The 25,507-nt window shown below is 38.2% G+C and overlaps 1 protein-coding gene across 4 annotated transcripts in view; it reads right to left on the reverse strand.

Annotated features, from left to right (window-relative positions):
- klhl29 (kelch like family member 29) overlaps nucleotides 1-25,507 on the reverse strand; it is a 286,431-nt gene that overhangs the window by 75,346 nt on the left and 185,578 nt on the right. For all 4 annotated transcript variants that reach the window (XM_028439189.1, XM_028439192.1, XM_028439191.1 and 1 more), the window contains 2 exons: nucleotides 6,955-7,137; nucleotides 3,002-3,182 (listed from right to left, as the gene is read on the reverse strand). In XM_028439189.1, the coding sequence (XP_028294990.1) occupies nucleotides 3,002-3,182; nucleotides 6,955-7,137 (364 nt within the window). The remainder of the gene's footprint in view (nucleotides 1-3,001; nucleotides 3,183-6,954; nucleotides 7,138-25,507) is intronic.

Here is a 25,507-nt window from a genome sequence, read left to right on the forward strand (position 1 = left end):
GAGTTTTATTGACAGTATTTATGCTTGTGGAAGAATGCAGCAACAAGAACCCGCTTCTGAAATATTACTGGATGTCTAAGAGCAGGTAATATAATCCTCACGATAATATAAATTTGATCAAAGCAATTCTTCCCAAATAAAGAGGTTTTGTTTGCAGGAATCTGAAAATATTGACGACATTTGTAAAACCCCTCTGTTTCTCATGTACAGTGCAAGCTGAATGCCACCAACGTCCGCTCCTGGTGAGTGTTTGTGAATCATTTTTAATTTTGCTCAAAAAAAAATGATGCTACAGGCGCTCACAAGAGGTCAACACATCCAGCCAGAAAATTGGTAGAGTACACAAATCAAATATCAGAAATGGAAATCTAAACATTGAATAATTCATGAGTGATCACTTTCTTTAAGACAGAAAATACATTGTTTTTCTCAAGCGTTTTTGTCTTCATTCCTAATCATCTTCGCCTCAGACCTTGCTTCTCAATTCTGACTCTTGTCCCAGAGAGTGGGTTTAAAAAAGGGGGGAAAAATAACCAAAAGGGTGGGTTGCTTAGAAACTGGCCCGCTGACTGCCCAGACAATTTGCCCAAAACAGCGTCAGAGACCTTTTAGCTTGTACATGATAAGCCTGGTGAAAACAGCCCTGACCCTTTGTTACAAATGGTTTGCTTCACCCTGAATGTCGAGTTATTTTCCTTTTCTGAACCGCTTCAATCTCAGCTTCTTTGTCTGGTGTGTTTTATTCCTCCTTGGCCCGTGCAGCCTTGAGCAATAACACCAATTGAAGAAAAGGTCTTCAATTATCCTCTCAAAGAGGAAAAGTAGGTTTACGATTTACAAAGCTGATAATTGAGTCCAGTTTGTGTTGGAGAATCTTGGTGTTTGCACATAAACAAACACGTGAGGGCACAAAAGGAGCAGCACAAAGAACAAAGAAAAGGTGAAATGCTGATTTGTTTCCATTACCCTTGGAAATTCGCAAAGTCTAAATAGCGCAATAAAAACTGGTAATGGGAACAGCTCAAATATGGCTAAAACGTTTTTACGCTTTCATGAGGAGGAATTTCAGAAATGTGTCGCAAAAGCGCTATGGAAACACTTTTTTCTGCAAATACACGTCACAAAACGTGACGTACATGGTCACATCACCACTTCTCTCCAAAAAAACATAGCGTGGTACGTGTAGATAGAAGACAAGACCGGGACATTTCTTAGCGTTATACTTAAAAATTATTACAGCCACATTACACGTGAAACAACAAGGGAATACAGAGTTTTATAAGGAGGTTTGGAGTCTTATGGGATGAGATTTCACAGGAGTTACGAGGCTCCTGCCCAAAACAACCTTCAATGGAAACAAGTAGGGCTGGGCAAAAAAATCGATTTAAGCCATTTATCAAATTTGTAGATAATTATTTTTATTTTGCAAATTCGAGTTTTAAAAAAAATATTAAAAAATGTAAATTTAATTTAGATTTTTTTTTAATTGATTTTTTCGGGGTCCGTCCTTGTGGGTTACCATAGCACGATGTGAGCCAGCCCCCTCTTTGTTTATATTTGTTTACCCTTTGAGTAGGCTATATGTGTGCTACAGGCACGTTTAATTTTTTATAAGGGAAGAGTTTATTATTTTTTTAAATTATTTTTTAATGTTATACGTTATAAAATATGTAGTTATCTGATTTCTTAATCAGAACATTTAAGCTACTGTGAAGTTGCTGTTGCACTTTTGCTTAAACCTGGGTTAAAGCTTGAAATTGTTGAATGACAGAGCCTCATTTACTTCTTATTTTGGGATTGTTCAATGCATTTTAACTCCTGAGGACAATCACAGCAATAAATTGTACTTTTGACAATATACAGTATCTGATGTCTGTTGTCATTTTTAAGTGCATTAAAAAAGAAAATAATCAAAACTCAAATTTTTCTTTAAAAAATCTGAGATTTGCAAATGCAAATTATACATTGTCGACATTTAGAAATATCGCTTTTATTTTTGCGAAAATCTGTAATGGAAACACAGCTACTGTAGCCACAAATGCCTCAAATTCTCGGGAAGTATTTAAATTAAGCAGCTCCCAGAAAGAGGAATCCAATGTGTTTCCATTATGGGACAAATATTCCAACTACCCCATCGTAACGACACTGTACGGCAGTATTATGGGGAAATATCAAATTAGGCTGTTTCATTTGGAAGACTGTTGTGCTTTGCAAAGAGCTTTGGAGATCAATTGAGCTCCCAGGTAATGAGCGGCGGCGGCCTGCTCTAATATAGTTGGTAATGTTCTTTTGATTGCTTTGGTTAATCTTGCTCTGCGGTGCAGTGGTGGTAGCTCCCTCTCTCTGCTGAAACACACTCATCAACTCAGGTTAGGGCCAAAAAAAAAAAAACCTTAGTGAACAGTGTTGGAATAAAGTCAAGGCCACACTAAAAAAAAAATAAACGCACCTTGTTTTACCACTGCTAATGGTTTCAGCGCACAGAGAAACAGAAACACCTGCCAGGCTGAAAGTACCAGTTTACAGCTTTCAAAAATGAATGATTTTAGACGCATCATGCCACTCTGGTCCGTGAAAGAATATGTGCTCAATCACACAGTGCTCACGAACAAATAAGAGATGCTCTGTGGCTCTACGTCCACAGTCACAGCTGAGAACCCATTAATATGCTCCAGCTTAGATCTATTCCTCTGCACCTCTTGCTCTTTCACAAAATACTAACAAACCTGTCCGAGCACTTTTTCAATATGCTGCACAGCACTACTTTACGCCACGCCATCTGCTGTGTTTTTGCTCTGCGCTTGGAATATTTATTCGCTCAAGTGTGTCACTCAGCACCCACACCCTTTTTTTTGCTAAAATTCTCCACGCACACACTCGAGGACAAGCAAATTGAGCTTAGAAGCATTTGTGCAGAGCTGCATTCACCAGCTGCGTGTTTGTTGCTTTAGATGTTTGTAGTTTGGAGGAGCAGCTGTTATTTAGCTGATATGAAGTTTACCTCTCCACATGGTCCAGGTTCCCTGATACGCCCAGCCCTCCGATCGTGTACAGTTTCCCATCGTATACCAAGCTGTTGTGTCTGCAACGAGCCACGGTCATCCGGGACACCAGATTCCAGTTGTCCAACAAGGACATGTAGCACCACACATCAGCAACCATGACACCAGTCTCTGTTCCTCCTGTAATGTAACCGCGGAAACAACATTTTAGTGAGAGGGTTATGAAAACCTTCTTTCAAACAAAAAATCCCCAGGGAGACCTAAGAGAAAGAAGGATGTAAATAGATTATAATCAGATTGAGGTAAAGATTAGATTTTGAGTTGATTAACCATTATTCAAATAAAAATAATGACCCAAAATATTCATAAAGGGCCAAATATGTACAGTAAGAGCTGTTGAGCGCTAAACAGCCATCTGTACAGCTGCTTATTTTCCTATATTATTTCTTTTTTTTTTTTAGATAAAACAAGGTTTATGCCTCATAGATCAATGCAATGAACTCCAAAACAAACAAAAAAAGTCAAAATTGCCACTTGAAAGTTTGTTTTGCTTTCCACTGTAAACACTTTCCTATTGAAATTTTCGAAAAAGTTTGGTGCATTGCATTGTGGGATGTGGAGTCCCGTAAACAAATGCATGGAAGTTTTTCCTTCATTCTTACCGTGATTTTTTGTGATTTTCACCAAACAAGTGATTCACTTGACAGAATTTTTGTTCGAAATTGTTTCCAGTATTCCCAATAAAAAAAACTGTGACTACACAATGCACTAAAATGTCAACAAATGAGGTGTTTAAGGTGGAGATAAAAATCAACTTTTAAGCAAAAATGTGTACCTTTTACATCTTTTTTTGTTTTTGTTTTTTTTTAATCATAGTCGTTCCCTGGTTTCATATTCCTGAAAATGGAACTGAAAAATATTAACTCTCTACACACGATAGCCTGCCTCCTCCTGACAGTCAGCTATCAGACGATGGCGATTATGTGATTATTACCAGGAAATCACCTGAATATGAAAGAAATTCAAAGCTTCTGTATGTTAGAACAAAGGTCCTAGAAGAGTGGTTCTGAAATGGGGGTTTGTGACGGCAATACAGGGGGTACTTGATTGACAAAGTGGAAAATTAACAAATGAAAACATGAAAAAATATGGGGTTTTGTATTGTTTATTTAGTTAAAAATTATAATCATAATAATGATGGTGAAATTATCTTTATTAGAACATGAACTGAAAACAGAGATGACAGGAAATGATAAAAACTGCAGAAATAAATCTATTCAGGAGGCAATACATACTTTTCATTGCACTTATTTAAAAAGTCAGATTAAATAAAATGTGTGTTAACACTCATTTATTCCTTCATTATGCTGTATAATTGTTATTCTGAGCAAGATATTGCAGTCGTACAAAGGGGGTACTTGGATTTAAAAATGAGAGAAAGTGGGTACTTGGGCCAAATTTACCAATCAGTAATTTTTCAATTTACAGTGTTTATTTTAGTAAAACTATTTAAATATATTTCCTTGAAGTATTCAATTTGATCCTGTCGATTTTAAATACATTTGACCACTAGTAGAACTAAGAGGTTGACTGGATTATTCCTTATTTAAATACTTCAAAGGCTCCTCCCTCCCACTGACAGATTTTAATTGAGGGGAAATAGCTGCTGCTGAGTTGATGACTCAACCACTTTCTGCTTTTTCACGTCTGTTCAAAGCAGCGCTGTTAGCTGTGTAGCTTAACGTGTAACGCTGGCTGTGACTCAGGACGGCTGCAGACCAATGCCTGCTGATTGGCTGGCTCTAACAATCCTGATTTCCCCGCAGGCCGTGTGACTCCCAGGGCCAGATGCAGACCTGTTCCAATGCCCAAACACACATTTACATTTATATGAAAAGAGCGAGAGGAACAGTACATGCAGGACAGATCCAGTTCCATTTCTACAGAGCTGTGGAGGTCTGAGTGCTGTGTGGGATTATCACATAAATGGGTCAGGTAGGAACAAAATAGAGTCTGCCTTTGGATGAGGAAGTTAAAACTCCATCATAAAGAATGTCAGCGAGTGCAGCATGTGCCACGGTGAAACGACACAAACAGCAGGAACATTGGAAACATCGTGGAAGACAAACAAGAAAGAAAAATCTTTTTCAGAACATGAAGAAAGAAGAAAACGGTTTATATACAAGAAGTCTTCAAAAAGCAATCTGCAGGGCTTGGCTAAGAAAACACATTTCTAAAAAAAAAAGTAGAATAACCTTTAGGCCCCGCTTTGACAAAAAAACCTGTGTAAATAAATTTTCAAATGCCACAGTGCATAAAAAAAAGCCAAGAATCACTTAGTTATGTGCAAGATTAAATTAAAAGAAAAGTGTTTTATGTCATTTTTTTTTAAAGGAACAGTTACAAAGTGTAGTTTCAAAAAATATAATAAATACAGGGCATTTCAAAAAATAAATAAAATTTCATATAGTTTCATTGTCTCAGACATCCTTTGAAATACATTAAATCCAAAAAGGTTACAGGAACGTTTAGTAGTCATATCAAGAGTCGAGAGATAAGGTCAGAGGGGAAACATTGAGATGATTTGAACCTGGGCAGAGAGGAGATTGTGAATAAATCTTAAAAACTATGTGGCAGATGAAAGAAAAAAATGTGGATTGTTGTAAAAGAAGAGATGAAGATAGTGGGTTTTTATATCAAGGATGCAAATGATAAGAGGATATGAAGGCAGATGTTTTGCTGCTATAAACTCTAAATGAAATAAACTTGCCGTGCTTTCACCATGTAGTGTATTATTTGCCCAAACTGTTATTGGAAGTGTATTTTCAGTTGTTTTTTTTAGGAGTGCAATGTACGAGGTCATTTTAAACCTGCTTGTATAATACACAAGACGACCTTCCTGCAAGATACAGAATTCAGTCACTTTGGTTTCAAGGCTTCGAGGCCACACTTCAGATGAGCCTGTAAACAGATCAATATTGAGAAAGAGCCACTTGAATCTCACAACATTTAGGGAAACATAATCAAAGGAAAAAAGTTTCAAGAATGCAAAGAAAGTCAAGAAACTCAGGGGAAATGTATTTGTTAATGTGTGCTACAGGGTTTGTCAAGACATTCAGTGGATCCTCCACTGTGTTTACAAATGTGGAAAGAAAAAAAAACTTTGAAATGTCATTGAAAGATCCATGCCTATTAAAACACATTATTTTGCACTTAACTTTTAAAAAATGGGACTACTTTACCGTTTTAAAACCTGTATTCCGCCATCTTGAAATTACGTGATTAAAGACGTCACACAGCCACATTTGCCTGTAAACGTCCCATTGTTTTCTATTGGAGTGAAGCATGGACTCCCACCTAAAAGGACTTCTATCCCCAGGGTTTGTGACTACTCGCTAACTTCAGCCACCCGAGCGTGTCAGCGCACTGAGCTCTTTCTATCTTCTTTCGCTAAACCAAAGAGGTTAACATCAACATCTCTAACTTTTCCTAATTATTTAGACTAAACAAAAGCAGCACACATTGTCATTTTGACTGAAAAAGCTGGTAAATGATCTAAAAAGCAGGCTGCATACTTCACTCCAATAGAAATCAATGTGATGTTTACAGGCAAATGGGTGTGTGTGACGTCTTCAATCAAGTGATTTCAAGATGGCGGAATTAAGGTTTTAAAATGGTAAAGTAGGTAATAAAGCGAATATGGTGCAAAATAATGTATTTTGTTAGGAATAGATCTTCTAATAAGTACATTTCAATTTAAGCCACAAAAAAGTCCAGGAACTCAGGGGAAATGTATTTGTTGGTGTATGCCACTGGGTTTCTGAAGACCTTAAAGCATGAGGAGGGGGGGGGAATTCATAGACAATCTTTCGAAACAGCTGAGTAGAAGAAAAAAAAAAAGTAGAAGAAAAACAGCGATCATGATCCTCCTCTTGCACCGTGATGAACTCACCTGACAGGTAGATGTTGTCTCCAGCTGAGATGACACTGAAGAACTCACGGTCGTAGAAGGGCAGGCTGGCCAGTGGGTACCACTTACTGCTCTGGGGGTTAAAACAGGTAACGGCTGTCAGGGAGCGTTGGCTCATCCCGATGGCCTGACGCCCTCCTACCAGAACTATGACCTCTGCTACACCTACAAGACAAAGAATAGGGGAGGAGGACGACAGGGGAGGACATAGGAAAAAAAGGAGACAGAACGCAGCAGGTCATTGGGAGAGGTAGAAAAACTGAACCAGGCTATTCGTGCTGAGACCAACGGTGGTTTTCTGACTAGAGTGATGCAAATATTAGGGCTGCCACTTCAACACGTTAATTGCGATTAATTAATTACAGAAAAATATAAGACACAAATGAAAAATAACGCTGTTAATCACTTTTTATTGCACCCCAAACAGCACGGAACCGTTCTCATTTCAAGAGTTCCCGGTATACCTATAATACTGATGCACAAACTACAATACAAGATGGGAGACTGCTGTGCTTTCATTGGTGTTAATAAAAACACCAGATGGAAAACAAAAGCCCAGTTGTGTACAAATTGTGCAATAAAGAATTTGCTGATCACCAGAGCTTTTTCAGCCTCCGCTACAGCCTTAATGCTAAACATGTAGCAGCTAGCACAGACAGCTAGAGCGGACACTGGGACAGTGGTATCTGCAACATGCTGTGAGGATGACAGGGTTCAGAGCGAAAATGAATAAATCCATGACTGACAAATCAACAAAATCACTGGATAAATATTATTATCTGAAGGAGAGAAAAAGCAACAAGTTCAGTTTTCAATAATTGTATTGCTCAGAAAAGTGTTCTTACTGTTTTTGATGTGCTAACTTATAGCTCTACATATGGACCTGATGTTTTATTTCATTTGTAATTTCTATGATTTGGAGATTGACAAAAGTACAGAGCAATATTTCCACCTGATGGTCAAAACTAAAGGTGTCAGCAGGCCTTGGGACTATAGTCTCAAATACAGTGAAATGTAAATGACTACATCTACATCTGTTTAAGTCTGTTAAAAAGCAATAATTTACTTCATAAAGCCACTTTGTTTTATATCAATATTTTGATGTGCCACAATAATGTACTTCATTTAAATAAAAATACCTCTTGAGGGCATTTTTCAGCAATTTTTAAGAGAGAAAAAAAGAGATTCATTAGGTTAATTTTTTACAGAGCATAATTAATTAATTAATTAATTAATTGCTCAATTTTTTTAATCTCTGGACAGCACTTGTAAATATACAAGAAAGATAAACATTTTAAAGGCACTTTGATGAAATGACAAACTACACAAGTAGTCTAAGCTTTAGAAACACAGCATTAAGTGGAGAAGAGAAAAGAAAAAAACTTCACAAAAAATCAGAAACCTGCAATCCCTAAGGCCAAAAAGCAGCGTAAATCTGCCTTGTAGTCAAAGGGAGCTAATGGGTTTAAAGAGAAAGTATAACTTAATTACGGCGACTGATGGAGGTGCCATTTGTTTGGTTGTTCTCAGCTCTCAAATTCCACCATTTGACATGCACTACAAGCGAAAAAATCCACAAATTCACTGACCAAAACACTCCTGAGGAAACTAACCCCACTCCGTTGTGACTGCACAATCGATGGGACTAATCGATTTGTGTGCATTTGTATGTGAACGTGGACTTTCAGTGATTAAAGAGATACTTGAAACATTTTCACTTTCAAGCATGTAACAGCACATCTCCACTCCTGGACACGCATGCGTGCACACAAACACGGAGCAGCTGGATAAAAACACCAGTGATCCAAAACACACAAACAGGTTGGCAGGCTGCCACGTGCACGGCTCAAGTCCCCTCATTCTTCAGAAGCAGCAGGCGAGATGACGAGCCAGCAGACAGAAATGTGCTGGGTGTTTGTAAGTGGCAGGCAGTGCGAGAGAGGGATGGACGGATGGAAGGAGGAGAGGATGATGAGAGGGGGGAAAGGGGAAAAAGAAGGGGATGCTGAGAAAGAAGGAGTAGACAGTGAGTGAAGGAGGAATCACCAATCTTCATACACTTTAAACTAAGGCAAAACACTAGTTCACCTGCTTGGATTAATACTCTTTTGCACATCCTCGGGCTGCTGACTTTATCTTCGCTACTTTTTGTTAAAGCTATTTTTTCCACCTGGTAAGACGGTCTCTTCCAGGAGGAAGAGGAACAAGGTTCAGAAGTGGAAAAGGATGAAAAATAAAAAAATAAAAAAACTACAATTGGTTTTGCAGAAGCTGAGCGAACAGAGCAGTAAGCAGACATATCTTGAACATACAGCTTAGACTTAGTGGACAGCTTTAAGCTGGCAGACTTTTTTCTTCAGTCAGATAGACTGCTGTGAGAATTTGTGACTCTCAACATGGGGCAGGAAGGAAAAGGATGGCTCAAGGTGGAAGAGCGATGGTGGTTGCAATAAAAGAGTTAACAAGCAAAAAAATAAATATAAAATAAATGGAAGGATGATTTCTGAGACACAATGCTGTTTTTGAGTTCATGTGAAAATGCACTAAACTAGTGAGAGGCTAAAACCATAATTGGGTGTTCAACCAGATTCTAAAAATGGCCCTTTACAATCCCTGCTCTGTGCCTCAGAGGAGCTCCAACGCACTATTGTTTATCTGTTAATAAATAGCAGTGTGGTTTTATAGGGCAGCTGCAAATACAGCAGCTGTAGTTGGAAAAACAACAAAACGCAAACACTTTGTCTTCCCTCTCATGAACCTCCAACCACACAAAAAACCCATATTATTTTTTCATACTCTTTGCATTTTTCGTTCCTTGTAAAACATTTTTGGCTATTCCTGTACATGTTTACAGGATGTCTCTCTTCCCCGCACACACATCTTCAATAAATGTGAAATATATGATTGTTTTTCTTATTGCTTCAGTTTGTTGATACTGAGTCCCTCGATTCGCTTGGCCAAATTTCTGTCTATGTCGGAGCTCATCAATCAGAGCTCTGCTTCTGAACACATCTTTGATCGCACAAGTTCATATTGTGAAAGCAAAAAAATAAAAATTGTGTTGAATGCAAAAAGCACAGAAACACTAAAACGATATCATCTTTCTCTCTTTTGAGTTTTTCACCTTACTGCTGCACTTATGAAACAGGGCAAACAGATTTTTATGTCATCATTTTTTACTTGTTTTTCTACAAACACGTTTCCTTCACCAAGAAACGTAATTGGCTACGTGCACAATATGGCGTTCAATAACTTCCGGTCACAGTGTGTGTGAGCGAGGACGTCCGGTTCCCAGGTCCTGCCAATCAACCTGGGTTGTTGTTTTTGTTAGCGAAAAATGAAAATGTTCTGAGTACAAAATAGGAGATTGGCCTAAGAAAGGGTTGGAGATTCAGCATTATGCTGTTATGTGCCTAGATGTACATGTTCTTCATGGTACAATTCCTGTATTAGCTTTCACTGATGATAATGGAGCGCATCAGCAATGGTTAGCCGAAATCCGGAGCGATAACTTCACTCCAAGAAGGGGCACAAGAGTATGTAGCCAGCATTTCTTACCCAGTGATATTGTGCTTACACCAAACTGAAAACAAGGACCTGCGGAGACGACTTGAGTTGGCTCTGAGTCAAATAGAGCAGCTGTAGCTGCGGACGCGTTTTTGTCTGGAGCGCTTTGCTAACTCGGATGATTATTTATTATTTTATTGTTATTGTTATTATTTTTTAATTAATTAATTTTATTTTATTTGTTTTTTCTTTTTTTCTCTCTCTTTTAATACTTGTCATATCTTTCCAAACTTCCAAACAAGGTTGTTTTATTTAGTTTTCTCCTCTGCCCTTGTAACATAAAACAAAATATGCCTAATAACAACAAAAAAAGAAAAAAAATATGCATCATATTTAGAATTTTTTAGGAAGCGTGATGCGCTTACAGCTACGTTGCTAGACAGCTCCACAGCGTAGAAGAGTGCAGCGAGAGCTGTCAGGGACTCGGACGCTCACACTATCCCGTCTTTGGACCGGAAGTGTTGAGAATCACACCATCGAATGCGGAAGTACACTTTTGTTGCCCTGTGCAACAAGCCAATTCCCCACATAATCTAATTAACCTGCTTTAAGTAAATCTACACGCTGCTTCAAAGTGTTTCTACTCTACACACATGCTAGTCTTTATTATCACCTAGTGCACATTTTCCAGGTTTATTCTCTGTGCTTTCTGCTTGGCCGGACACGTCAGGGAGAGTCCACATCTGGGCACTCAAGCTGCTGTGCGCCTCTGAACCCTGAAGCCCTACACACGTTGGCGAGCAAACACAATCCAACACTGGCTTGTCAGAACGCGACACAATTGCGAGAGCGGTTGCTGCTGACGGGGGGTAACGTCATTGGATCAGATGGCTGCGTGGGTGAAGTGCAAGTTTTTCCTCAGACAATGAAACCTCGCAGGGACGGCTGTCAGTCAGCGTAGGATTTGATGGGACTTAGGTGGAGGGATGAAGTGATGGAGAATCAAAGGATGGAGACGAGTGGTTGTGGATGAGGGGATAACAGAGTCTTGATAGCTCTTTGTTTCCCTGGCGAGTTTAGACCCGTGGCAGTTGGTGGAGAAAATGTCTTCTTTGACGGATTTTATTGACCTTTTTTTTAAAAAAAAGAACGTTCTGCTGGCAGATTTCTAGACTCACAAATACCAATTAAAAGAAAGCACCAAACCTTTGTGCTGCACATTACTACAATGTAAACACTTCCATCCTTGTGAATTCATTTAATTGTTCAACATCATGATTCATTAAAGAATACCTGTAGTGAATTATGTTTGTAAGCTCTATCAAAAGATCATGCTGTATATAATATTAATCACCCGTGTGATGCATCAGCTGCACCACTGCTGACTGTGGCTGCTCCAATGTGCAGCAAATGTTTAGAATAACAGCTTTAAACTCGTCCAAAGAAGCTCCAACACACATCCTTGTGTTAAACGTAGAAGAAAATAGAACAATATTAATAAAAATGTAGATAAAAGTGCTACAAAAACCTAAATAAAGACAAAAATCAGGTAACACTTTATATTCGGGGGCTTATAATAAGCCTTAAGCAGTAATTACAAGTTAATGAGCCTCTTAATAAGACCTTATTAAATTCTTATTAACTTTAATAAGGCTATATAAGCGTTCATAAAAAGCTTCATTATTGTATTTTTTTATGTTATTAACTCATTGAAGCTGCTTGTGATAAGCAATAATTACAGTATATTCTATTCAGTTTCTTAAGACCTTAGCAAATGCTTATTTATGTTTATAAGACAACATAAGCTTCATGAATATATTTATTAATGCTATTCAAACAGTCATTATATGTTACTAAGCCTCTTAATATTTATTATTATTATTTACTTATAAATATTAATGAGATGTTTATTGACATTGACAATACTTGGGTAATGATAGTAATGCCATATAAAGGCTAATATACAGTATCTCTAAAGTGGGAACATTATAAGGCTTAATATAGTCACTATTACACACTTTTATGTAATAAGCATTTAATAAGGCCTTTTTAAGAAACTCATTAACATGTAATTACTACATATTACAAGCAGCTTCAGTATGTTATCATTAATAAATGTATATCTAAAGCTTTTTATTACCACTTTCTAAACCGTTATAATAAATAATAATAATAATACATTTTATTTGTAATGCACTTTACATTTCATTTCTAATCTCAAAGTGCTACAGGATTAAAAAAAAAACAAATTAAAAAAATAATAATAATAAATAAATAAATAGAACACAACATATATTAAAACACAGGACTAAAAGAGGCATTAACTGTTAAAATAAGCTTCTGTAAAAAGGTGATATTTAAGTTTTTTCTTAAAAATGTCCACCGTTTGTGGGGCCCTGAGGTGGTCTGGGAGGGTGTTCCACAGGCGGGGGGCAGCAGCTTCAAAGGCCCTGTCGCCCATTGTTTTGAGCCGTGTCCTGGGCGTGACCAGACGGTGCTGTTGGCCTGACCGGGTCCTGGTTGACGTGTGTGGTGTGAGCAGCTCTGTGAGATAAGTGGGGGCTGCACCGTGCACACAGTGATGGGAGTGCAGGAGGTTCTTATATTCTATGCGGGACTGAATGGGGAGCCAGTGCAGTGTACGGAGGATGGGGATGATGTGCTCGTGTTTCCGCAACCTCATCAGGACCCTGGCAGCACTCTTCTGCTCATACTGGAGCTTTTGGAGGCTCCTGCCAGGGATCCCGATGAGGAGTGCGTTACAGTAGTCCAGCCTAGAGGAGACAAAGGCGTGGACGAGCTACTCTGCAGCAGGAAGGGAGAGGGAGGGGTGCAGTTTGGAAATATTACGGAGGTGAAAAAATGAAGTTTTATTAATGTTAAAAAGGTTTAATGTTTGATTTGGCCTTATAAAGAGATTAATTACTGCTTATTAGGGCTTATTACAGTGCTATCAAAAACCAAAAAAATCCTGTGAGCCATAATGTAAACATTGAAATCAACAACTTGGCATCACATTCACATGGATTTGTATTTTCAGGTAAAAAAAAAAAAAAAAATGCTACTAATACTAATACATTAAACACATTTTATGTTATTTATTTCTATACCCTTTAAAGAACAAGAGCAGAATAGAGCAGTGGTTGGAATTCACTAAAACAAAGACAAAAACCTTGTAAGAGAATGTGTTGAATCATCGTTTTGGTAAGCTTTGAATTATACACATCAGGCATGGACAGTGAAATGGCCATCTGACATACCGGGCAATGCTAGGTGGGCCGGTCCGGTGCACTATGTATTTTTAATGATTATTTTGACATGACCCATCAGATCATACCTGTCAAGTATCCCGTTTTGGACGGGAAACTCACGTATTTGTGTATTTGAATAAACAGTATATTTCATTAAACACTAAAACGTCTTCCTTTGACATCCACTTTCCCTTCCAGATGGGAATTGTGACACTGTGGTCAGCCCTCCCAAGATAAGCATCTTTAAAGTATTGAAACAGCAAATGAAACTTTGAATTGGTTACTTTCTTCCAAAAATGGCAGGGCTATTTTTTGGTCCCAGTTCAGCCCTGGTACACAAATATTCCTGGAAAAGAAAGTGAAGTGACAGATGGCAGGCAGGTGGAAATACTGAATCTCAAAGTGATCTCACACTGATGAAGGGAACGAACGCTGTATGGCATGTTTCACTCAAACCTGTGACAGCCGAACATCGCCTCTGCTCTAACAAACTACGCACAAAAACACACATAACCAGGAATTTAAAAGTACAAACAGTACTCCTATACACTCTTTCCTCCTCCCAGCTTCAGGCATCATCCCTGGTTTTATTATTCCTCATGGAGACATAACACTCCTTGTTTTCCCTTATTCTAACATATGGTCCTGTATCATTCTTGCTCCTCTGTTTACCAGCAAACAACCAGACAAGGCAGCTTACAACTGGTAATACAAAATGGCATTTGGAAATTTAAAAACCTTCGATTATGCTGCATGACATGTTTAATATTTATAAACCTGACAATACCTAATTGAACAACCCTTAGGTACCAAGTTTAACGTTAATGGTGTTTGAAAGCACAGAATCTGCAGCTCTTGAGACTTGGAAAGAGATCTGTTCAGGTGGCAGGCACATCTATCAACTTATATTACACCACTGCTCAGTAATGTAATCTACAAAAGTACAAAATTGCAATAGACCTTATGGTTTTCTCAGAAATATGACTGCCTTAATATTTGTAGAGTGGAAGCAGAAACATTCATAAACGACGCGCTGATTTAATCTGTTCCCTTGAGCTGTGTTTAGAAAAAAAGTCTGCAACCATATTCTGTGTTTGAATTAAATCACTATTCAGTAAAAGGTTACACGCTGTTCGTAAATGACTTCAGTTCAACTTTGTCTGATTGTGTCTGACTCAAACAATTTGGAGTTGTTTGAGGACAAAATGTTATTCTAACAAAAATAATTCTTTAAAAGGTTAATAAACTCCTACATACTGAGCAGACGTTAAGCTATAATATGTAGGAGTCTTCTTTATGTGGGCCTCAGCCTCATTAGTATCACAATTAATGAAGCTAAGGCCCAGGTTAGTCATCAGGTCATGCACCCTGATCACTAATAGAGCAGGAGGGTTCATTGTAAAGGATGTGTTGATTTATTTGGCAAGAAAAGCCAAGCATTCTCATTGTTAAGTAATGAAATATACTATATTTATTAGTATTATTACTCTTAATGCTGCTCAGTGGCCTTTCAGTGCAGAGAGTGTGCATAAATACAAAGGTAGGGGTTAGGGATGACAGTAAAATGAAGGACGAGAGTGAGGCCATTTTGGTCGTGCTATTAGTATAATGTGCTGTGAAATCTGCTGTGTCATTATAATGATATGGGGAGAGAATACTAGCGGGGAAAACATGCTCTGATACTAAAAAGCTAAGAGTGAACAAAGGGAGTAGATGTGTGTTTACAAATGTAACAGAACTATTCCTTGGAAACAAACTTTTTTTGCGTGCTTGCCTGTATTGTAGTATAACAACAGCAATGCTTATTTTTACAAAAAAAACCTAATATGGCAAAATTGTGATCGTTTGACGTGATGCTAGCACAAAGGAGTTACTTCTGCGGTAACACTTCACTTGAAGTTTTATACATAAGGCTGACATTACGCTGTCATTATCTGTCATTAGCATGAATAAGGTGTCATGAAGGCTGTCATTAAGCGTCGTTTGCTTAATTATGACACCTTTGGAGCTATGTTGACATTTTTTGGGTTAGGTAGAGGGATCAAATGGGGTTAGGTAGGGTTAAGGCTGGGATACACTGTGCGAGTTTTTCAATTGTTGTCCTCAGCTCCAGCTCAAACTGTGCGACTCATGTGCAGAGCCCGAATGTACGCAGTTCACGATGCATATTCTCACACTGTACAGACCGACACTCTGACATGACCTGACTGCTCACACTGTACGTCCATACACGACACGTCGGGGTCTTGTTTCCTGAAATGCATTGTACAAATTAGAAGAAGAAGAAGAAGAAGAACTCTGAAGCATTGCCATTAAAACAGATGAAGAAGAAGAACCCGGAAGTGGAGAGACACTCACAAATCTCAGCAAAAAGAGCTTTAAAAAAGAAAAGACGGGGATGTGATGGACCAGGAACTGGCTGGAAAGATGTGGGCAGTACAGTCCGTCAGTTTTACAGCGGTTCTACGGTGTTTGCGCATGTGAGGGTTTAAGGTAAGCTGGTCCGTGGCACTGCTTCGACTGTGATATATCCTCACGAGGAGTGACTGGATTTCAAACATGTTTGATTTCCTTACGACCTACGATTGCTGATCGGGAGCTGGTCGTGAGGTGTTCATCGCTTCTCGTGACCCCATGTATACTACACGATGCATGACACACGATCTAGCAGAAACTCGCACGATCCCACAAAATAGACGCACAAGTGAAAAATCAGCTCAAAATGGGCCAAAAAATTGCACAGTATATGCCTGCCTTTAGGGTAACAAAGGGTTAGGGTAACAAAGGGTTAGGGTTAGGGTAACAAACAACACTTAATATCAGCCTTAATAACACCTTATTCATGCTAATGACAGGTGTAATGTCATAATAATGACAGCGTAATGTCAGCCTTATGTATAAAACTTCAACAAATAAAGTGTTACCAAGTCTGCTGTGCCAGTGTATGAGGGGTAAACACCCACTGCTCAGACACAATGAAGAATGAACAGAGGGAGTGAGTGTGTGCCTACAATGTGCCAGAGCTACAGTATTTGTTGGAGGCAAACATTTCAAAGTTTTGTAACGAGAGCTGTCCTGAAGTCCCAGACCTGCCTGTACGGCCACAAGACGAGCCACTATGGAGGCTAACACACCACGAGACCAGCCAGGTAGACGGCCACTGAGGTGTCCAGAGGAGGCCCGACCCCAAACCACCTCCCCCCAGGCCTGTGGTAGAAGACCAACTACCCTAGGGAACCCAAGCTAGAGCGAAATCTTTGTTTGTCTTCATTTGACCTGTAGTAGACTGAACCAACAACCCCAATCCAGGGGCATCTCAAGTGTCAAATTTCAAATAAACGAAACATGTAAAATGTATAAAATAACTGCAGGAATCACAATGTTGAGTTTAGGGCTGCCAACTTTGGTCGTTTAGTCGACTAATTGGTCGATGCCAGCGTGGTCGAGCTAGATTTTTATTGGTTGACCAGCAATGATATCAGTTTCAATGCCGTAAAAAAAAAAATGCAATGCACTTATATAGGTGATAAGGATTAAATATCAATATAATTTATTTAAAGCCTAAACATGATTCTATGTTCAGCAACAGCTGTGTAAGTGAGTGCTGGCTGCAAAAAGAGAAGAAAAAGTGTTGCACTTCAGCTGTCAGTGCAGTGCGCTGTATTCACAGCAAAGAGCAGAGAGGGATGAATTAAGACAGGCTTGAAGCACAAGCATCCACTATTGAATCAACCCCTTTTCTGCACAAGAACATGGATTATCCTTATATTTGATACATGGATTATGTAAATAGATCCACTGCTGTCTCTGGCTCCGTGGGCACACTGCGCACCTGTGTTTGATGTGCGTTTGTTTCCCTGTGCGCTGATCTGATGTTGACATTAACAGTTGTTTATTAATAAAAACAGGCTTACCACTAAAACAAATGCAAATATGTCATTTGTATGAGGAAAAAATAGGTTTTAATTGTCAGTTTTAGGTCAGGCACGGATATAAATACCTAATCTACATAGTCTGTCGGACCTGTGGGTTTGACTTTTGCTTTGTCGGGTTCTGGTTTAAAGCTTAAATAAGGTTCATGGTCTGTGTTTAAAAGCAAATCGGCACCACAAAAATCCAAAACTAAATATTTTTGTCTCTTTTTCTTTCTCCTTGTTTTCCTCTGCACCTGCTCATTCATTCTCTGTTTTTTTAATTCTTTTGGTCGACTATTCGCTTCGTGTGTCATAGTCTTGGTTGACCAACCATTTCCTTGGTTGACTACAGCCCAAGCTGGGTTTTCCTCGGTAGGAATCACAGTCACAGTAAAAACAGCACATTGCATCTCGGGGCAAAAGTCCATTCAAATCTCTTTTCTGGACCACACTAATTTCCTCTCATCTCAGCCGCTCTCTCTCTCTCTTATTTCACTATCTTCCTCCACTGCTCCTTAACCAATGATTTCCCTGCCAAGACATTCCTTTGCTACAGTATGGATTGTAAAAGGGGTTGAGGCATCAGAGGATTCAGAATAATGCAAAGTGTTGGTGTTTTCTGTTTGTTTTTTTGTTTTGTTTTTTTTTTTTGCTGTTAATTAGTGCATTCAAGTTGTGCTGGTATATGTTGAAAGGATTTTCAAGGCAGGAAATGTATTGGAATACTTTTAGAGAGGCTGTAAAGGTGAAATTCATTTCACGCCACATTGAGTAGCTTTTTGTTTTAATGTGCACATTTTTACCTTGAGATTTCTGGGAAATTTAAAAAGAAGACGTTTGAGCAACATTAAGTGTCGTACATAAAGTGATCCAAACTTTTTCTCAGTAAGAATTTTTTGTGTGAAACTGCATCACGTTCTATTATAGATATGGTCTGAACAAAGAGCCTGATGCCAAGACTTTAGCATTATTACCTGTATCTGAATATAGTGGATTTTAGATCACATGGCTACTGTCTCCCTCTCTCCAAACTGCATGGAGATTTCGACTAAACGGAGCCAACATATTTATGCATATATATATATTTATACTAATCTTTTCTGGATTTACTACTTTCCCACTAGATAGCCACCATACTTCTATTTGCTTATGGAATATCCTAAACTCAAACTCTGAATCCCCTGGTGAATATAGCACCAACTTTCTACATTTTCTTTGTTTTTCTTTCACTCTGCCGCTCTCAAAAAGTATCTCAAACTCCAGAAATAAAATACGAAGAGGATCGGCTGAAGGGTACTCAGCACACAAAGCGATTAAGACGTTTCTGGCACATTCTCCTACCTCCTGCTTTTCGAGTGTAAGAGGTAAAACTCTGTGGAGTCTCACACTGCCATGGCTCCAAAAGACAAACCCAAGCTGAATAATTACACAGAGCAGAATAATAATCAACAGAATACTGACTTACAAACTCAAGCGTTTAATTGACTTATTTAGGAGTCAACCAGTGGCTAAAATAGTCAACTTTTCAGTGACGAAGAGCAGCAGTTAAAAGGTCAGGAAGATCAGGGAGATGCAGACTTTAGAGGAAACTCATCTGAAGATCTTTTCCATTCTCTTTACAAGGGGCAAATCTTGCTTTACTTTCCTTGTGTTGGAAGCGTACAATAGTAAATGCACTTCATTTACATATCAGCTAACTCACCCATTCACACTCATTCACACACCAATGGGACAGAGCCAGGGTTGGAGTCAAATATAATTTTAATTGCAAATGTTTTTTAATCTGTTGAGTCTAAGTAATTGACTTTGTAATTGTAATTGCCATGAAGATTTTACGGAAATTGTCAATTATAATTTTACGCAAAACAGGGGAACCACGTTACAGTCCTATGTACAGCTCTACACACATGTAGTTAACAATTATTAAAACATGATTCATATCAAGCTTTCTCACATTTTATCATTTAAAAAAAGATTAAAATCAAGGGGTATAGTGAAACAAAAAAGGCTCAGACCCCCACACCAAAAATATTAAATCCTATATTTTCATTGATTAGGACGCCTAACAAGGTAACCGATAGATAGGCAAGAAATTAGTTATTTTAGTGTAATTTACAGCTGATTTAGAATCAGTTATCATAAGAGATGCTAACAGAAAGCTAACACAAGAGGAAGGTTCAATTTTATTAAGTTATTTATTTCAGGCTCAGTAATTGTGATTAATTGTAACAGAACTTTAGTAATTGAGAACGTAATTGTAATTGACTTTCTGAGGAAAAAAAAAATTGGAATTAAATTGTAATTGAAAAAAAAAGCACTGGTCACTGTAATTGACCCCAACCCTGGAGAAAACTGCTATGCAAGGTGCTAGTCAACCACTGGGAGAAACTTCAGTGTCTTGCCCAAGGACACTTCGACACAGCCATGTATAGCACTGGGATTAAACCTCCAATTTTTCTATCAGAAGACGACCCCTTTACCACCTAAGCCACAGTCGCATATAAGCTATAACTACTATAAATACTTGGAGGTGGACGCTAAAATTGTGTCAAGCTTTTGGAAAACCTATTTAAAATGTTTCCAAAATCACAAATCTCTGCTACTGGCTAATGAAATTAAGCTAATTCAGAGTTCTATAAAGACCATACACTGTGCTGTACTTAGTTTTCCCAAAGCTGGAATAAAGCGAGCAGCCTAACTTTGCTGTTACATGAAAAAATACCTCTTATCTCAATATATAAAATATCCAAAACATGCTCTGTGAAGCTTTAAAGGCAGTAATCAATAGCTACAATCAACAATTCATGAGTATAGAATGAGGATTTAGATGAAGCACTTGAGCGGAGAAAATGCTCAATTGAACCCACAGCATAATTAAAGTCTTATCTTGGCGGCCCCCGCTGCTGCAGAGTGATGCTGGAGTTCTGCCTTTACGTACACATTTGATGACAGATAATCAGTGAGTGGACGGAGAAAAAAAAAAGATGGCAAATAGTGCAGCTAAGTGTGTGTGTGTGTGTGTGTGTGTGTGTGTGTGTGCAAGACAGAAACCCAGTGTGAGTCAACATGGACCACCACATCTTCAAGTCATTACAGCTCATTTGTCTGAGTGCTATTCTACTTGGCTGGGCTGAGTTAACAGTTTGCCCTGTCGCCTTCCACCCTCCTCTGAGCCCGACACAGAGACGCACGTGTGGATAGAAGAAAAAAAAAAAAAAAAGCCAACGTACTGAATCTTCTTATTTATAACACACACACTGACATAACTGGCGTTTACCTTCCATAAATAACGCACAAGCGCTGCACGCACACAGACACAAAATGTCAGAGTGCACATCCTGACTTTATAAGGAGGAAAATGTGAGTAAACTTAGAGCACCAGCGGCTGCTCAATCCCCCTGATCCCCAGGAATGTCTAATGGCAACTAATCAGATGCACAACCACAGTCTAATTAACCAATTACAAGCTAATGGATGCACATACACATGCAAAATGCTGTGGAATAATTAGGTGATGCTCATAGTTTTCACTTTAGTATCTTCTTGTGCACAAAGACTGAGGGCTGTTAGCCACAGAGGACATACCTGCATATTTTACAATTGCAGTTAGTAATAAATTGACATGATCAATGTTAAATGAACGTAAATTTGGCCACTTGTGGTATGAAGTTTTATTGTATTTTCAGTATTGCAAACAGAAAATACAAACAAACTAACAAACAAATGACAGAACATAGAGATTGCAGGTCATAAAAAAAAAAAAAAGAAGGCAGGCATGTAAACAGACAACGTAGACAAATCAATATATATTTTGAGGAAAGCACAGGGTTAGTTTTACCTAGGGACCACATGATATTTGAATATTGCGGAGAACGTCTGTGATGTTAATCCCGTGCGAATCGGCCATGTCAGTAATTTGTGAAGTAAAAATTCCCCACGCAAACTACCTACTATATTTTGCTGAACTCCGAGGTCCTGTGATAATACTAATCCAATGCGAATAGGCCTCTCTGTGATTTGGACAGAAATGGGCGGGATCTGATGCGCATACAGATCCTTTCCAAAAAAATTGAATACGATGGAAAAGTTGTTTAGGGGCGGTGTGTAGCTCAGTGGGTTGAGCGCCCGCCCCATGTACGGAGGCTGTAGCTCCTCACCTGCAGCGGGTCCAGGTTCGATTCCCGGCCTGGGACCCTTTCCTGCGTGTCATTCCCTGCTCTCTCTCACCCCCTTCCTGTCAAGCAACTGTCATATAAAGGCCACTAGAGCCAAAAAAATCCTTAAAAAAAAAAGAAAAAAAAAAAAGTTATTTAATTTCCACAATTCCATTCAAAAACTTAAACTTTCATAGATTATAGATTCAGGGCCCACAATTTAAACGATTTCAAGTATTTATTTGTTTATTTTTACATAATTTGGGCTTCCAGCTCATAAAATCCACGAAAACAGGATTTCAAAAAATTAGAATATTAAGAAGAAATCACCATTTACTTTTTAGTTTTTGCAGAAAAAAGAGGAGAAGAAGGACTGGACTGTTGGCCAGTGGTCCAAGGTCTTCTTTTCTGATGAAAGTAAAGTGTGCCTTTCATTCTGGAATCAAGGTCCAAGGGTTTGGAGGAAGACGGGTGAGGAACAGAACCCAAGCTGCTTGAAGTCCAGTGTGAAATATCCACAGTCAGTCATGATTTGAGGTGCATTGTTCTGTTCTGTTCCTCACCCGTCTTCCCCCAAACCCTTGGACCTTGATTCCTGAATGAAAGGCACACTTTACTTTTATCGGAAAAGAAGACTTTAGACCACTGGCCAACAGTCCAGTCCTTCTTCTCTTCTTTTTTTCTGCCAAAATTGAAAAGTAAATGGTGAAATTTCTTCACAGTATTCAATTTTATTGAAATCCTGTTTTCGTGGGTTTGAAATCATTTAAATTGCAGGCCCTGAATCTATAATCTATGAAAGTTTCACTTTTTGAATGGAATTGTGAAAACGAAACAACTTTTCCATGATATTCAAATTTTTTGGAAATGGTCTGTATATGATCAACTCAGACCGTGAAACCTGGACACGTTTATTTACTTTTGGCGAAGAATGGTGGCTGCATTGGAGTGCTTAGAAACCTTATCGGCCCGTAACGTACGGCAACAAAAAGAGAAGGAGCAACATCAGAAGCAAATTGTGGATCCCGTCGTGCTTTGCACTGTGTAGTAAGAATCTCTTTTTTTTTTTTTCTGTTTGTAGCCTTCTATTAGCAGTAACACAGCACCGAGGTGTGGCCAAAAGCCTGCAAAGTTATTTTAACATCAACTCACACACTGTTTCACGTTTTCAGATGTCCATAAATGTCCGGCTTTGGTAATCCCATGCGAATGCGCTCCATAAAAAGCAGACGTTGGGGGGTCATTTATTTATTACATGTGGGCCCTAGGTAAAACTAATCCCGTGCGAGTGTGACGATATTTCGATATGGCGATATATCACAATATTTTTCTGCACGATCAATTATCGATATGCTCCCGCTAAGTATCGATTTATTTATTTATTAAACTTTTTCTGCTTTTTCACTAAAATGTGCAGGTACGTCTTCACAGAAATGTTGTCACTGTTTGTTGAAGGAACCAATATATTGTTTACTGGAATATTGCACTATAGCAGTGTCACTGGTAAGAAAGACACCATTTTTTGTTTACAGAAAGCACTATTGGAGATACTTATTTGTTTACATTGGTATGTTGACACTTATTTACCTAAATGTTGCTCTAAAATAGTGTCACTGTTCATAGGATAGTTTTTCAATTTATTGTCTTTCAGAGATATAAAATAAAAATTTTATTTTTTCACTTAATCTATTTTTTTCTTGTTATGTCATAAATTATTGTAGATTGATTTCTGACCAATATACCGATAATCGCAGTATCGTCATATCATGAGACAATCGCTATCGTGAGCTTTGTATCGCGTATCGTGAGGCACCCAGAGGTTCCCACCCCTAGTGCAAATAGGGCTTAAAACAAACCCATTCTTCTGCCATCATATTATTTTCAGTTTAGTCTCAATAACATCTTCACACACGATATTAAGTATTCTTAAAAATGTACTTGATTCTTACTAAACTATTGCACGGAAACTAACAATTCCACGAATCCAGAGACATGAACTTTTCTGAGGCTCAAGATAAACCTGTATAGAGTTGCTTGGCACTGCAAGCGATCAGTAAACTTACACACATTGACCATTTTTGAGGTATGCAATGCGTGCAATCTGAGCCCGAGGATTGTCTTATTTCTATTCCGTCTGACAGCTTGGAAATAACCTTGTGCAACAGTGTAGGGTGGTATCAAATCCTTTTTTTTGTTTTGTTTTGGGCTTACAATTACCTTTAAGCTTTAGAGCACCTAAAGGGAAATAATATGCAGCCATGCAAGTAACTGTCCGAGTGACTGATGCAAAAACTAGCAATCAACAGAAACTATAATTAAGTTAGGGGGAGATACCCGAACAATGCAACACACAGCCAAAGTCGACGTTAAGAGAAACCTTAGAGGACAATTAGAGGATGTGCAAAAAAAAACATCTGGCTGCTTCAATTCGGCTACAATAGAAATAGCTTTCGGAAGCTTCCAGCTAATGGAGCAAATACTCATTAAAATGTCTCCCTTTTATTCAAACTAAAGAAGTTCATGCTACTTCATCTCACAAACACACTGCGAATGTATCTTCATAGGCCATTAATATTCATATTAACATCCCTGACATGAGCAATGAGCTTAATTTTACCAATACATTGAAGCAGCTAAATATAAAATAAAATCATTCAAACAAATTCCGTCTGTTAGCGAGATTTTGTTATATTTTTAATACCAGTGTATATTACTTGGGCTGTTATAGTCATTATGACAACTATTACAAACAGATAAAACTAGTTTTATTGTGTTTTAAGGAGTCATTTGTTTGATTTTATGTCTTGTGATTTGTTTGTCATCTTCTAGATTTATTTGTTTGATGAAAATCAGGGTTGCAGTAAATTCTGTTTTAATAAACCACACACACTTCGACAGCTTCTTCATTGAAGACTGAATTATAAACCTCAATGCACTACCTCTCACATACCCTGTCGGTGTAAATTATGCTGTTACTGCACTGACATGTAACACATATTTTCAGACACAGTGGGATGCAAACCTCCCAAGGATGTCATTATCAGAAGTAAATGTCTATAAGCCCATTTAGAAACCTGTGGAAAACAAACCTTCAGCAGCAAAGCTTGCCTTGAGAATATTACTCATTGAATTTCATCTTCATCAGAAACGCAACACCAAATCTTACAGCAAGGAATGGCAGAAAACAAAAGACAAGCTGCGAAACTAACATTATTCAAAAGAAAAGTAGCGCAAACTTTAAAAAACAAGGCTCAAATTAAAACTGCTGGATTGAAGCCAACATTATGTTTCAATTCCCAGAACGTTTCCAAATAGGAACATTTTAAAATGTTGCATTCATTTTTTTAGAATATTAACATCTCATACCTAAAAAAATCACGGCAAGAATGAAGTTAAAACATGCATCTGTTAACGGGAGTTCACGTCCCACAATGCAATGTGTGAAAGTTTTCTAAAGATCTTAAACTTTTATTCTTTCTTTCTCGCAAATGATCTTCAATACCTAATAAAAAATATCACGTCCAGCAATTTTAAGCCAAATATGTACGAAGTTTGATATTAAGCTGCTGAAATAGTTTCACACAACTTTATAAAAAAATATTTTTCTCAGCTTGTCGGAAATCTTCAGTGACATCCACTTACACAAACAGCACTAAAAATACCTAAATAAAGTCAAATAGCTAAACAAAATTTGAACTCAAATAAGACT

This window comes from Gouania willdenowi, chromosome 24 (genome assembly GCF_900634775.1).
Source record: "Gouania willdenowi chromosome 24, fGouWil2.1, whole genome shotgun sequence".
NCBI classification, from domain to species: domain Eukaryota; kingdom Metazoa; phylum Chordata; class Actinopteri; order Blenniiformes; family Gobiesocidae; genus Gouania; species Gouania willdenowi.